The following is a 14,931-nucleotide window of genomic DNA, read 5'->3' on the forward strand; positions in this document are numbered from 1 at the left end:
TCTCTGCCCTGTCCCAAGCTTAGAACAGCCATCGTCAAGAAAAGGCTCAAGATCTAGCCGTTTGCTTGCGTTCAGTAGACACCCCCCAGTCTGACGTAGCATGCCGGGCAGGCTGTACTGCCCCAGAATGCTTTGTTTTCCCTGCTGTTGAGTGGATTAGGCTGTCATTCAGTTTGTATTCAGTTGGTGCTGTTTGGTCCTATTTCCTGGCAGTTGTTGTGTTATTTTAACGGAGTGAGAAATCAAAACTGACCTTCGCGAGCTCCTTTCAGTGCAATTTCTTTAGTGGAGTCGCGGTTTGCTTCTGACCTGCACACACGCCATCGGACTCTTAATAGATAGAATTTACTTCTGATTTTTACCTTGTAAGGAGCTTTACAGTGCAAAAAAGAATGCTGTATTGAAAAGAAAAACAAAGTAGAGTACTTGTCCCTTAAAGGAGTTGCTAAGTAACACCTGAGAGGGGAGCTGCGTTGGCAGGGGAGCGGACCTGATGAAGACTCCGCAGTCATAATATTAATTTTGCTCTATGTGTTTCTGCACGAAATCGGCCTCTGCTTAGATCTTGCTCTTTTCTTCAGTGCTGAAGAAGATTCGGCAAACGCAGAAATTAAATTTGGATTCTTTAGCCTAAAATGGCTAAATTCCAATGCGCTTTTGTTTAAGTTGAAGCATCGTTCAAGACAAAGGAAATTGCAGTGTATTGCAGTTAAATTATAAACACTGTTAGCACAGATCCAAAAGATAAAATTATTGGGGTTGTTATAAATGAGATTTGAAAATCTCGAACTTCTCTGATGGTTGTGTGCAGCGTCATGAGGCAGCACTGCAGAAAGTTGTCCCCCACAGAACGAGGCCTTGTTTTCGTTGGTGTAAGAAGCCTGGCATTAGTAGATCTTAAACTGTGAACAAGGATGTACTTGTGCAGTAAATCCTGCAGATAATTGGCGATTAAGATCACTTAAGGCCTTAAAAGTAAGAAGCAGAATTTTGAGAACCCCCTGCTGGCTTCACAGCGAGCCAGTACATTCTGTACAATGCTGGAGTTGTCATTTTCACGTTTTATGTTTGCTTTTTGCTGCTTTCTTTCACTGTTTTTTTGAGTTGTTCATTCCATTCCTCATCCCACAGTACCTGCAAATGAAATGGCCCCTCCTTGATGTTCCGGGCACAGCGGGCCTTAAAGACTCCCGATCTCCTACCCCAGGACACTTAGTGAGTATATCATTCTCCATCTGCTCTTGTGGGCTCCTGCTGTTCTGTTTCTTTGCCTCATTTGCCTTTTCAGCAAAAAGGACTGACGGAAGTCCTTTGACTTGACTGGTGAAAGTGCTCCATGACAATCTGTGGTAAAGGGTGCTATACCCAGTAAAACTTGAATTGAATATGACAAACTCCCCAATCATTCTCAAAGGCTTTTACTGTTAAAGTGTGTCTGTTAGGGGGAGTGATAACCAGGCCTAGTTGATTTTATTGAATTTATAAATTCCGGAAAACTTAATTTTCATAAAAGAATAGGAGACTAACCGCAGGCAAGCCTTTATAGCATTAGTGGCTTTTCTTGTCCACTTTCTGCATGTTGCAGTTTGTTTTATAATTCATTTAATGTTTTCTTTCTGTAATGCAAAAATGGAAAATTCAATTAAAAAATTGCAAACTAACAATCAGCAATTTTAAAACTGTAAATCCAGATTCCCCAGCAAACCTAATTTTCTGCAATGTATAAAATCTAAAAATCCAATAAATCAGAACTCATGTATCATGAAGGGAAGCTCTGTAGTGCCTATTAGTGAATATGAAAATTAACAATGAAAGTTACTAAGGACCCTGATATTATCACTGAAACCAGAACCTCTCTTTTTTTCTGAAAATCATTTTTGAGTCATTTAATAATAATAATTGCTTACACTTAAATAGTGCTTTTCTGGACCCTCCACTCAAAGTGCTTTACAGGTAACAGGGACTCCCTGCCACCACCACCAATATGCAGCCCCAGCTGGATGGATTGGGATGGATTAAAGCTTCAAACTCATCTCAATTAATCAGGAGTCCTGTCTTACATCATTCCAGCTGCAGTATTTTGATTTTCCCGTCTCTTAACCCTCTCACTCAAAATTTCAGCTCACAGCTCTATCTTCCAGAAGATCAGGCACTCTCTGATGGTCTCTGATCTCTGTATAGGTGCAGCCTGAGTTTAACCAGTTAAGGTGTTTGTCCAAGTGCCGGATCAGCTTGAAGATTCTACAAGCAGAGAGGAAATAATTGGTTCAGTGTCATGAAGGATAGAGAAGGATCAGTTGGCTAAGGATTATTAATTTACTATGAATGCTTAAAACATGATCATTTTAACTCCTAAGTGTTTTATTTTTAATCATCTGTCCACTCCTGGGTCAATCAAACAAATGACTGGTATTAAACTGATTTTGTTTTAAAGGAGAAAATTATATGGACAATTGCTCTTAAGTGAGCTCTGAATATCCCATCAACCTGTCTAGTTTTGACTTCAGTTTTTGCAGTCCGTAGTCAAAAATCAGAAGGAAAACCAAATACATTTCCATGAAAGAAAACAGAAAGGACCACAGTGCAGTAATTGGCTCAACAGGTTTGGAACTCAACTAATATGGAATATTCTGAAGAAAGAAGCCAAAGGCTTTATTTACCAGCCAGAAAAACCCTTGCAAATTAATCAGAGCTGTCAAGGAAAATCACAAACCAACTGTCAATGACATGACCAACAAGTGTAAGGGTGATGGTATCAAAATCCACAGTTAGCTACACTGCAAGAGGTGAACCTCTCATTAGCCCCAAGCACAGAAGAGCCAGATTTAGGTGTTGCTCAGAACTAAAAAGATGAGCCAGGAGAGTTTTAGTAGAAAATATAGTGGACAGCTTATCTCAAGATAAACCTTTGCCACTGTAATGTTAGGGTTAAATTGTGGTAAATAAAACAACTGTGGTTGCTCCAAAGAGCACTATCACCTCTGGGATGACCGGTGAGGGTCATGTCATGGCCCTGGTATACAGGCCTTGGAGGCTGCCTCACTTGATGTGTTGGTGATGTAACTAATGACGGCGGCAGCAGAAGCATCCTGTAGTTTCCAGAAACCATTTGTCTGCTTATGTGCAAAGAAATGCTTCCATGCTTGTCATGCTCCACCAAACAGCCAGTGCAACCAGGCAGTTCACCAGGAGAAACAAAGTGGAAAATCTTGAGACCGGCCAAGCCAATCTCCAGAATTAAATCCAATTGAGCAAGCTGTTTACATGCTGTAGAACAAATTGAAGTCGGAATGGTCCCAGAATAGGCAAGAACTCAAAGTGGCTGCAGCAGTGGCTTGGCAAGGCATCTCAATAATTACACAAGGAGTCTGGTAAACTGCATGAAGTCTGCACACCACTGAGTTATTCCCTCAACGCAAAGTGCAACCAAATACCGTCTTCACCAAGATAACTTCACCACTGAAATGTAAAGTTTGTGTACCTTTACTTGGGGTCATTTGAAATCACTGCACTGAAAAGTATGCTTTTGTTAAAATATGATCAAATGCACACAAGGAATTGCCTAAAAATTGTTCGTTGTAGATGTTCTTATTAATCTTATGGTCACACTACTTCATCACTCCTGACTGCAGAGCAGGAATAAGTTTGGACTTTGCTGCCATGAGGAGGGAACTCTGTCAATTTCCAGTTGCAAAACTGTCTGTTGCAAGTATAGGTATTTACACACCTTTTGTTACTCAACTCACAGTTGTGATAAATGGTGCTTGACAATGATTTGCATAGTTGATATAAGTGGACCTGATTTGTATATTTATTAATGCTGTTGATCAAGTAAAGAGTGCCAAAGGATAGTCTAGACCAGCATGTTGTTTTTAGTGGCACAAAATGTTTTCCTCTGGAATTCCAAAGCAGTTCCATGAGCTACCCCATCCTCTGCTTTCAAATACATTTTCTTCCAATAAGTGCTGACCTCTCTCTGACCCACCTCCCCTCCACACTGCATTTCTCTCTGCAAACAAGTCCTCAAGTCTCTTACGAAATTAGGCTGGCAAGCTGTTTTTTATTGTATTTTCTTAATACACACCATTATGAAAGACATGCACCCGCAATATGGAAGAACAGCGAATTTGGAAGGAGCTGGGTAACTGCAATTGAATTAGGGGGAATGAATGGGCCATTGAAGACTTTCTTGATTTGCTTAACCTTTGCCTGGCTTGTCTCCGCTGAGGGGATGCGCTGTTCGTATCGCTTACCTTCGTATTAAGAGAACAGGGGAGGCTGTTTTCCATCACTGGTCCACACACATGAGGAAAGGGTAAAAGAGACACATTTCTGGACTCGCTTGAGGTTTTGGGAAAAGGGCGGGGAGGAGTGTTGGAAATGAAATTGGCTGAGGCCGATATTGAGACAGCAGGGCACCAGGCCTGAGTACAAGATGTCTCCTTGATGTAACATCTAGGTAGACCCGAGTTAAGCAGCCTTGGCTATTCGAGTGTTTGTTTCTTTAGTCTTTTCTTCACCGGGACTGACCAAAACCTTAACAGCACCAAGGTGAATAAAGCAATTGAGGTTCAATTGAGTAAACGTATTGGAAAAGTCAGAGTCCTCTTACCTGTAGACTGGATGACTCAAGGTTGCTTATCACCCTGCAACTCACAATTTTCAACCCACTGAAGCTCAGCAGGTGTGAGCCTGGCCAGTACCTGGTTGGGAGACCTCCTGGGAAAGCTAAGGTTGCTGCTGGAAGAGGTGTTAGTGGGGCCAGTAGGGGGCGCTCACCCTGCGGTCTGTGTGGGTCCTAATGCTACAGTATAGTGACGAGGACACTATAATGTAAAAATGGCACTGTCCTTCAGATGAGATGTAAAATAGGTCCTGTCTCTCCATGTTCATTAAAAATCCCATATTAGAAGACCTTTCGTTTCCTTTTAACAATCCCCATCTATAAATTGGCTTTATCACTCTGTTCTCTTCCTCACTGATAGCTGGTGTGTGATGAGCGTACTGGCGCACTTTGGCTGCTGATGCATCATCCAGGTGGGGCTGCACGTTGGTGGTGATGGGGAGGAGTCCCCTTGACCTGAAAAGCACTTTATAAGTGTATCACATCTCAGCTAGACTAAAATCCATCTCATTTCCCAAGAATCTGTCATGTGACAGAAGAGAGAGTGTTGGGCATGGCAGGTACACACCGCTAAAGCAGGCATTGTGTCGAGGTAGGAGTGACTGAAAGCCTCTTAAATCCTCATGCACCCCCAGAAGGGTGACCAGGCTGGGAATGGGGTTCAGATCTGTGCAGCATTGTGTCAGGCCAGAGTGCGATCAGTAATCTGAGATGGCTGGGACAGGCCAAGTTCCCCTGCCTGCCACCCGTCTGATTTTCTAATTACCCACCTCCCTCCCGGCGCTTCCCTGCAGAGACTGTGGAATTTATAGAGAAAACAAGAGGCCTGGTCTGGCTGAGCACATACAGGGGCTGAACACAACCCCCATTTCCAGCCCTGCTCCAGTAATTAGAGCTGTGAGACTGGGGGGAGTGAGTCACTGTGGCACATGGATTACAGTTTTGGGGAGGCTCAGTGGTAGGATGTGCCCCATGTTTCAAACTGCGGGAGGTGGACTTCTGAATGGAACAGCTGCTGTTCTGACATACCCCTCTAATAATCTGGATTCATTACACATCACAATATGTAATACTGTAATACTTTTTCAGTTGCTTCTATTAATGCTCTGATTGCACAGCTACAATAAATATTTGCCGTGAAAAACAGTATAAAAATTGTATTTTACTAGGCACTGATCCTGGGTCTTTTTCCACCCCTGTTAATTGAAATGATTGTAAACCTGGGGTCACTAGCAGAACTGTACAAATCTTTTATTGAGATCATTATTCTTAATTCAACACCTGTTTTTTAGGCTGGTTGCTTAGTATGGAAAGCTTTTGGAAAGGCAGTATAAAATGAATTGGTAAATACCTTCTCTTGGTAGTATAGTGATTCTCTGTAGATAAGGGTTTAGCATGCTCTTAGGTGAATTAACCTGACTATCAAACAAGCCATTTGAAAAAGGCAGGTAGCGGAGCTGTGTTTTCCAGATCGCTTCTCACTCAAGACGTCCGTGGCCCTTATGAAGTGGCCGTGTTCTCTAGGTTATTTTTATTTGTAGTTTGTGAAAATGGGACAGGCTGTCAAAAGTCTAGGAAAGGCTGTCCTGTCTCTGTGCAGATTGGATCCAGAAGGCCTGTATGCTAATTGTAGAAGCCGGCACAGTCCGAGCTGCTCAATTATTCAGGAGACAGGTTTGTTTAGCATTCTGCTGGCACTGCTTGGAGGACAGGGTTGGGGGGGGGGGTCGGTGCTGTCAGCCCCCTCGTTTCAAAACTGCAGCCTAGGTGCTGCCGCTCCGTGAATAATACATCAAAGCCAGAGTGGGGGCAGGTGATGCATTGTGGGAGAGTGAGCGAGCGGGATTCTCTCGTCAGTCCATCAGTAAGCAGTGCAGTTTCACAGAGAGTCCGCTGCTACCATCTGTCCTGTATGTCTTTCTTGAGCTTTGCAGTGTTTTTCCAAACACCCTCAGAACAGGCCAGACACAAACTTCAGGCTGGATCATTTGACCCCCATTAGCAGACTTGGACTTTGAGTTTTATCAACCAATTTTTTTTTTCTTTGCAGGCCACAATAGTGGCGGTTCCGGTGTGAACCGGCAGATTTGGAAGAGGTTTTTCTAGGGGAGCTACTTAAAAAATCATGCAATATTTGTAGAGCTGGAGGCCTTTTTTTAGTAAAGTGTCTTGGATCTGTGTAAATCAATTCTGCGATATTTGCGCCACAGTCTAAATTGGGACCATTTTAACCAGTTTTTGTATTTTAGAGCCAATGCTTCTTCAGGTTGCCCAAGCACGATTTGTGATTCTGTAATCAGAGAGTTTTCTTTCATAAGCAATAGACACAGTAAGCATGATCAGACTGCATTATGTTAAAAAGGTAAACTGGTAAACTTGTGGATTGAGTTACTTGTAAAAATCAGTTTGCTGTACTTGTTAATTGATTAACAAACCCAGTTGACTAAATCAGGTTTTGAAAACAAAACTACAAATGCTCAAGCCGTTTTTCTGTCCTTTTTACAGTCTGTTTTTCTGTGAGGGGTGTATCATGGGGAAATATGCCACCCCCATCTTTATCCATTCAGTTTGGGAGCTACATATTGTTTGTCACTCAACTCGGAGAGTTGAAGAATGCTTGTTTTCATTGCATTGATTGATTAGCCTGCTTCGTAACTGGGAGCTGTCTGCTGCACTAACCCCAGGCAGCCAACTGAGTCCTGGAGGGTCACAGTGTCTTCTAGGGTCCATTCATCCCTGTCTAGGCGGTTTGATCCCAATTTGGAGCATTGCTTTAGAGAACATTCGCACCCTGAAGCTGAAGCTTTTGATTTGGGGGGAAAAAACAGTGCTAGGACCCTCCATGTCGATGAGGTTGTCAGCACACTGACAGGAAGTACTCTGCATCTGTACATGCCAAATAAAAGAAGTGCCTTAGGAAATATGTGAACAGAATCTGCCTTATCCTTTATACTTCCTCTGCAGGCTCCCGGGGTTCTTGACCCATCCAGATCACCCTAGATCAGGCACACCGTTCTGCCTGTCAGATTGAGTTAGAGTGCGATGGGAGAATTCCTCACCAAGTTACAGAACTCTCATCTATAGAATAGGTATCCCGAGTGACATCAGTTACAGTGATGCGTTCGGATTAAGCAAAAGGGGTCCCATCTGAGTTGTCTCAGCTGTAGTCAGGAGGGGCCTGTGGGTGTGAGAGTTGGGGGGGGGGGTGCAACATTGCATCTTGGGAAACCGGCCAGAATAAATGAGCGTGACTACAGGATTTCACTGCCGCCTGCCAGGTTATTCTCCTCAACCAATAAACTATGTGGTCTTGGCAACCCACACTTCTTTCTCCTGCTCGGGAGTTTTTTTAGGGTGACATCACGTGGAGTATTTTTAGCACGAGTGAGAAAAAGGGCAGAGTCTGATTTTTTTTTAAATTCGATTTTTTGGCCCTTTGCATCTTTATGTGCAGATCTGCTGCTGTCATGTCTTGTCGTGCCTACGTCCAAGCAGCTGTGGTTAAAAAAAAACAGTTGCGGGGGCATCTTAGGGTTGTGACCTTATCTTTAATTATTTCACGCATTATGAAAAGTTTATGCATTATGTACGCATTATGACTTTCCGTTTCTTTCATTCTTATGCACATCTGTTGTATATAACGGATGGATTGTACAAAGATCCCCAGATAAATCTTGATTAATTTATCTGTAAATTACACTGTACAATAGAGGGGTAATTCAGAAATTATCTCGGTGTTCTCCTTGGTGATAGCAGAAATAATATGATATCTTAAATTATAAGATATACTTCTTAAAAGCATGGGTGGAGAGTCTGTGTGAAAGTGCATTTTTCTCTACTGCTACAGTTAGTGATCAAAGGATTTAAAAGCACACATTGTGTACTTCTTGAAGAATGAATTTTGGTTATTTGAATGTTGGGATTTTTCAGTTTGGATGCGTTCAGAAAATGTATTTGGTTGTTTTGATTCAGTTAGGTTGCGTTGGGAGCGCACTGCAACCGTATTTTTGTATTTGAATTTTCAATAAACACACAAATGGAATGGAAAAGGAATCAGTCTAGCACTCTACAGTATACTGCTATTTACTATTTTGTTCTAAACACTTTGGAATCGACTTCATCCGAAAATTTGTTTTTTTACACACCTGTAACAAAGTCTGAGTTCTAAATGACCCGTAGTACACAAGCAGGCGGCATTTTGATGTGGGTCTCTAGTTGTGGCTTAAGCATCAGCTCATTGTCCAGAAAAAAGTGAAGTCTTACAAGGGTGTATTACACTCTGTACAGACATAACAGCTACAGACAAGGAGGCTGTTTTGTACCATTTAGCCTTTTTGGTATTTGGTAGCTGAATGATCTGAGAATCTCATCCAGGCTTTACTTGAAAGAGCATGGCTGGGTAGCTTGTTCCAGACTCCCACAAACGGAGCCCCAGGACCTGCAGTGGCTCATGCTGAGAGTCCTGCGTCTTCAGTCCTGCTTAGCCCCTCTCATGGGGAGCTGAGAGTGACCTTTGAAAGTGCAATTGCGTGTTTTTGGACAGGGGTCATAAATGACCGCAAAGAAAAATAAGACAAGTTACTTAACTGGTTAAATATCTTGGAAATGGTCATTAGTTCGTCTGCAGCATGTTGGATGAGTTACTGTGAACGCACGCGCTTATTGCATGAATGCATGTTGCTGCCATTTAACCTCCTGGCTCACTTGTTTATACAACATTGCCTCGCAGGTTTGTGAACCCTGGTGCTTGATTTTGTTTAGCAACCACACAGATGACACGCGTTGCGAATGACCAAGTAGCTGAGCCAGCAAGCCTTTTTTCCTAGATCACTGTTGTAAATCAAAATCTCTTAATGATCTGGCCAGGAAAAAGGAAATGATAGATCCGATGTAAATAAACGCCGTGCTGTTCTGATTTGTGAAGGCATTAATCTGTTGCTGTAAACGATTATTTATCCCAAGCAAAGGCACAGAGCCCTCCCAAGGCACTCGCAGGTGTCTAAGCACCTTCCCCTGCTCAGTGTTAATCATTAAAAAGGAACACTGCAGAGCACTGCTGATTATGACTTGAGTCATGTTGTGAATATTTGACCTCAAAAACCTCAGCAATGCTTTAGCAATGATTAGATAATGTATTCATTATCGAGGGAAAATGTTCATGAATTATCTTTAGGTTAGATCATTGTAATTTCTGACTGTAGAACATGGTGAGGTCATGGCTGGGTTTTAGAGCTTTGTTATGGGTAGAGTCTAAATCAATTATTTGGGCAGCGCTACATTTGTTTATCAAAGAAAATGGCGATAGCTAAATATCCTATATTTAATGGTATTTTGTAGTCTTCTATTGTTTGCTAAAAGGAGAAGCTGCTTTTAAAGCAATAGTTTAGGGCATTTTGCATATCATTTGAAGCTTTTTTTTAAACTATCCCCCGGCAATTATCCAAACGGAAGCAGAAACATTCCTTCCAGAATCTGAGGTATGAAGATATCAGTGCACAAAAACAACAGGAGTAAATTTGAAGTGTTTCACTGGTTAAGTGAAGAGAGAGAAGGGTTTGTTTTTGTGGAAAAAAAAAAGATATAGTCATTTGGTTAGATGAGCTTAAATGTATTTTTGTCTGAAATGGGAAACTGAGAGGAAAAAATCTTAACATAGAGCAGTCTGCAGTTCACTGTGAAGTGTTAGTTTTCAGAGAAAACACATTTTCAGGTGAGGTGTCAGAGAGCTGGCACTAACAGAAATGCACTGAGAAATGCAATGTTCACAAGGCTTAATTAAGAGCCTTCCCCTATGGTTTGGATCTGAAACACACAAAAAGGGAAGATCAGTTTGAGCACAACTGCCATGAAGTCTGTTAAATACAGAATAAAAAGTATGATGTAAATAGCTCAACACTTATTTGCAGACACCATATATTAATTTCAGAAACATGTGCTGCCCTGTTTTGTTTGCACCTAAGGAAATTTTAAATTCCTTCTCAAAACTTAGTGGAAATGTCTGTCTTGCATTAGATGTGACATGTCTGGTTGTTATCATAGGCATTACCTACTGAATGTGCTGCTACAGTACAGGAAGCCCTTGTCACAGACATGAAGCTGATGAATCTGCCCTGTAAAAACTTGAGTGGGGAAAAAAACTAACCGGCTTGCAGGAAGCACATCGCTTCGAAATCCAGTTCCTGTTGGGATTGACAAACAAGGCTCGGTTTTCTTCGGCATGCATACCACAGATGCCATTTTTCTGGGGAGGGGGGGGGAGTTGAGCAACGCTGAGTTCTTTCTCCAATCAGATCCTAACTTGTCCCCCTCCCCACCAGCACTAGGGCACCCCCAGACGAGAAACAGGGCTGTGAGGATTGTTCATTTTGTCATTAATTCTTTGCCCGTAAACTGTTTGCATAGTAATTCAACTCAGATGTGCAGAATCCAAAAACATGCTTACTTGAATGAAATCCACCTCTCCACCCGTGCTGGCCAAAAAAATCTTGCTTTCTTTGGCTTCCTTCCAAGTTTAACAGCTTGCCATTGTGCAAACACCTCAGCCTGGACCGTCTTAAAAAGTTCAGTACATACGCAGTATGTCACAGTGTTATTTTCCTCTAACTACAGTCACTGTTACCTAAAACGCCAAAGAGTTTGGACTGTTTTTGACCCTTTTTCTTATCATAACTGACAGAAAGAACCCATCTTCTGAATACAATTATTGTCCCTCAGTTTTCCTTTTTTTTTTACATTGCAATCAGATAAGTAACTGGAGCAATTGGCAAGATTTGATCAACTGACTCACTGAGCCATATAAATTCCAAACAAAGTTTCTCTGTTTTGTTGTATATATTATTTCATTGTTTTGATTATATGTACAATTATATGGATCTGAAAAGGCATTACAAAAGCTAGTGCAGCTTCTGTGAACATGCTTTTTGATATTACTGCATTAAACATCTGCCAATTAAGGAGATCTGAACTGCGATCGATCTTAATTGTCACACAGGGGTTTCGAAATATTTGTTTTCCTGTATCCTGGAGGTTGATCACCCAAATTTTGTCCAATTCATTAAGGCAATGTAGCATGTTTGAGTTTTTATGCCTTCCTTTATTCAGGACGAAAGTTCTTTACATTTTGAGAGTCATCTGATAAAGACACGTGCTGTATGTCTCGAATGGCGTATTCAGGGCCTGCGTTCCTTAAACATGCACTGTGCGCGACATCAGTGTGCATGAAGACATGTGAATTGGAGTAACGCTGCACACATTGCCTTTATAGCAGCTCAAATGCCCAGCCAGATCCCCGCATCATTCCCAGTTTCTTTCCCGTGGGTCTCATCAGTGCTGTCGCAAGCTTTTTGGGAAACTGCTCAGAACCTGTTCTGTCCCGGGGTACCCTGATTCCTCGTCTGCTTGCACTCCTTGGACTCAGTTCAGCAGCAGGATGGCTGAGTCCGCAGCTGACGTGTGCTCTCATGCTGATGTTCTCCACCACTCAATCCTCATCCACACGGTGCAATGAATGTTACACAGCGCAGCGACTGCACATGTGTTTAATCTTGAAGCCTGAATGCAGGAAGTTAAGGAAAAGCACATTGGTTCATTTCATGTCACAGGTGTTACAGTTTAAACCTATCAGGCAATCAAGCAATTTTGTTTCTACCACCTACCTAAATGTCCTTGGTTCATATTACCACAGTACTAACACATTGCCTTGGGTTCAGTGATGTGTTTCAGTGCATTTGGCTGTCAACCAGTAAGGAAGACCTAGGCACTCTCGTGACTGTGAATTTCAGCACTTCATGGCCTTCTTTCTAAGATAGTGTTCTTTTAAAGTCCTGCTATGTCTTCTGGTCCTTATTCCACCCTGGACTCTCAGCTTGATTTCGATCATCTGTTCATCTCGTGTGTCTAAATTCTCAGTTTCCACATTGTCACATGGTGCGGGTCATTAGCCGAACAGCCCGATTGATTGGGGCTCTCTGGGATCAGGTGGGATTATCACCTGTTTAAACAATTAAGAAGGAGGAGACTACCAGAAAGTAGCCTTTCACTTTCCCTTTTTCCTCTTCATTATTTCTGTTTTCATGATTTATTTTGTCCCTTTTTCCCCCCTCCGATTTTATACACCGATCTGAATGTTTTCTGACACTGGAAATTGCCAGCTTTAAACGATATGAAAAAGAAGGGAAAAGTACTGGACTGAGAAGTCTGAAGTACTAAACTAAGACTGTCATATTGATCTGTAAATTGTTAGAAAGAATAATACTATTATAAAAATGAGCCTTTAGCTTCTTCAGCTTTTATTTCTGTTCTGGGAGACAGATGTGGCATTGTAGAAATTACGTTCCTGGCCTGCATTATATTTCTTTGAAAACCATTCCACCCAGATTGCCATTCCTGAAAGTTCATAACCCTGGTACATTCCTTGTCTTCAAGTTTTACTGTGTCAGTACATGGGTGACTCCAGAAAGTTGGTTTAGGTTTTCAAATCCCAAGGACTGCACTTGGGCCTCTTGAAAGCAGGAGGTCCCTAATCAGACTGCATAGAGTGACTGAGACATTCCATTCTGTACGACAGCAGCACCTTTTCCCAGTGCAAAGTCTCCTTTGTCGAGGCAGAGCTCAGTGCTGCCACCTAGTGGGGGACCTTGTAGTTTGCAAGCTGATGCCTTTTCTATCCACGAAATGAGCTAAACAGTATTTTTAGATATATTCTATGACTTCATTCAATAATCACACTCCCACTTTTCTTAGAACAAAAAAAATATTGTACATCCTTCATGCTTTGAAAACCCATTTAATGATTTTTAGTTTTTCTCTCAAATAAATGGTCACTCTTTAATATTAATGTTGTCCCGGTTTCCCTAGAGAGCTCTGATCTTTTAAATCCAAAATCAAGTTTTCAACAAAAGGATGTTTGGTTTGAAGTAGTTAAATACTTGTATGTGAGTTATTGCTCTGCTGTGGATTGGGGTTGGTCTCATTACTGTCCTTACAGGTTCAATTCATACGAAATGAAGACTGTTTTAAATTAAGTTCTTATTTTATGTGTGCAATTGCATCCAAGATAGATAATCGAGCATCTCTATCATTTAAAAACATTTATTCCACAATTTTATCATCGAAATTGGTTCAGCTTTATTACCAACAAAAACATTCTATACAGAATTGTTTTCCTTTTTTCCATAAAGGTGTCCGTTATATTTGTGTTTAACTCATTCTGGATGGATGCATGCTCCTTTGTTAGTGTCAATTATTTATTATTTTGAAATTATGACTACTTGGGTGGTATGCGCAATTTCTTAAAGCACCGTCTGCTTGTGAATGTTTTTGATTTTACAGAATGTTAATATTTGCATGTTTTTGCTTGAGCTCTCCTTTTCAAAATGGGTTGCAGACATAGCCCTGACTTTATGACTGAGCCTGAATCGTTCATCTTTCTCTTGTCTGATGGAAATGTCTGTTAATAACCGACAGATCTTTCTGTACGGAATGAGGTTTATTCCAGTCTTGGCTCCTGTTTAATAATGCGATACCCTTCATCAGATAAATAAATATAGGACGTAGGAATGGGCTAATAGTGATGTTTAAAATAGAATAATTGAGCTTATTGTCATAATCGGGTATCTTTTTTTCTGTACTTCGTCATCCAAAATTGTCAGGCCAAGCTACTAAATATTCCTGTGCCTTATCTTTATTATGCTCGATTTTTGTGGCCAGAGCCACTCATTTTGGTACGGTGAGGTTCTCTCTGTGGATACCCATCTGAAAACCTACTCTTCTCTTCATACTTAAAATGCTTGCTACAAATTTATCAGCTCTGATTTTTACACTCAAATTATGTATTCCAAGTTAATTAATTATTGATGGGTGTAATTTCCAATTCTAACTGAAGTGTTGCCCAAAAAGTGCTGGCACACAGGTCTGATGGTGGAAACCTTGGAGTGATAGGGTAGACACAGATGAATATTCTTTGCCTTAACAAAGCCACCGATGAAGCACAAAAGAGCAGAGTGTGCTGGCGTTTCTATTTTAACCCTCCAAGCGTTCAGGGGCATGCTCCATTTTTTTTTCCATTTTTGGGTAAGTCGGTGTCTAGGCTCTGTTTTCTCGTCTCTCTTTTGAACCCAGCTGTTTGCGCGTCTTTATGTGAAACGTCGCCCCTATTTTGCATCAGTTTACAACGAAGCAGGCCTCGTGGAGTGTTGGGCTCTCCTTGGCTGAATAAAAACATTGTTCGGTTCCAAAGGCTGGTGGGTAATGGAGACGCCGAGCCAGGGAGGAAGTAGTTAAAAAAAGGTTAGCTTGCAGGAACAAGA

The 14,931-nt window shown here is 41.5% G+C and overlaps 1 protein-coding gene across 3 annotated transcripts in view; it reads left to right on the forward strand.

Annotated features, from left to right (window-relative positions):
* The window catches only part of tcf7l1a (transcription factor 7 like 1a), a 63,216-nt gene that overhangs the window by 32,109 nt on the left and 16,176 nt on the right, over window positions 1-14,931 (forward strand). For 2 of the 3 annotated variants that reach the window (XM_015341211.2, XM_006625315.3), the window contains exon 4: window positions 1,132-1,215. The exons of the other annotated variant lie outside the window; for it this stretch is intronic. In XM_015341211.2, the coding sequence (XP_015196697.2) occupies window positions 1,132-1,215 (84 nt within the window). The remainder of the gene's footprint in view (window positions 1-1,131; window positions 1,216-14,931) is intronic. 3 annotated transcript variants of the gene reach the window in all.

The sequence above is a fragment of the Lepisosteus oculatus genome, chromosome 2 (assembly GCF_040954835.1).
Source record: "Lepisosteus oculatus isolate fLepOcu1 chromosome 2, fLepOcu1.hap2, whole genome shotgun sequence".
In the NCBI taxonomy this organism is placed as follows: domain Eukaryota; kingdom Metazoa; phylum Chordata; class Actinopteri; order Semionotiformes; family Lepisosteidae; genus Lepisosteus; species Lepisosteus oculatus.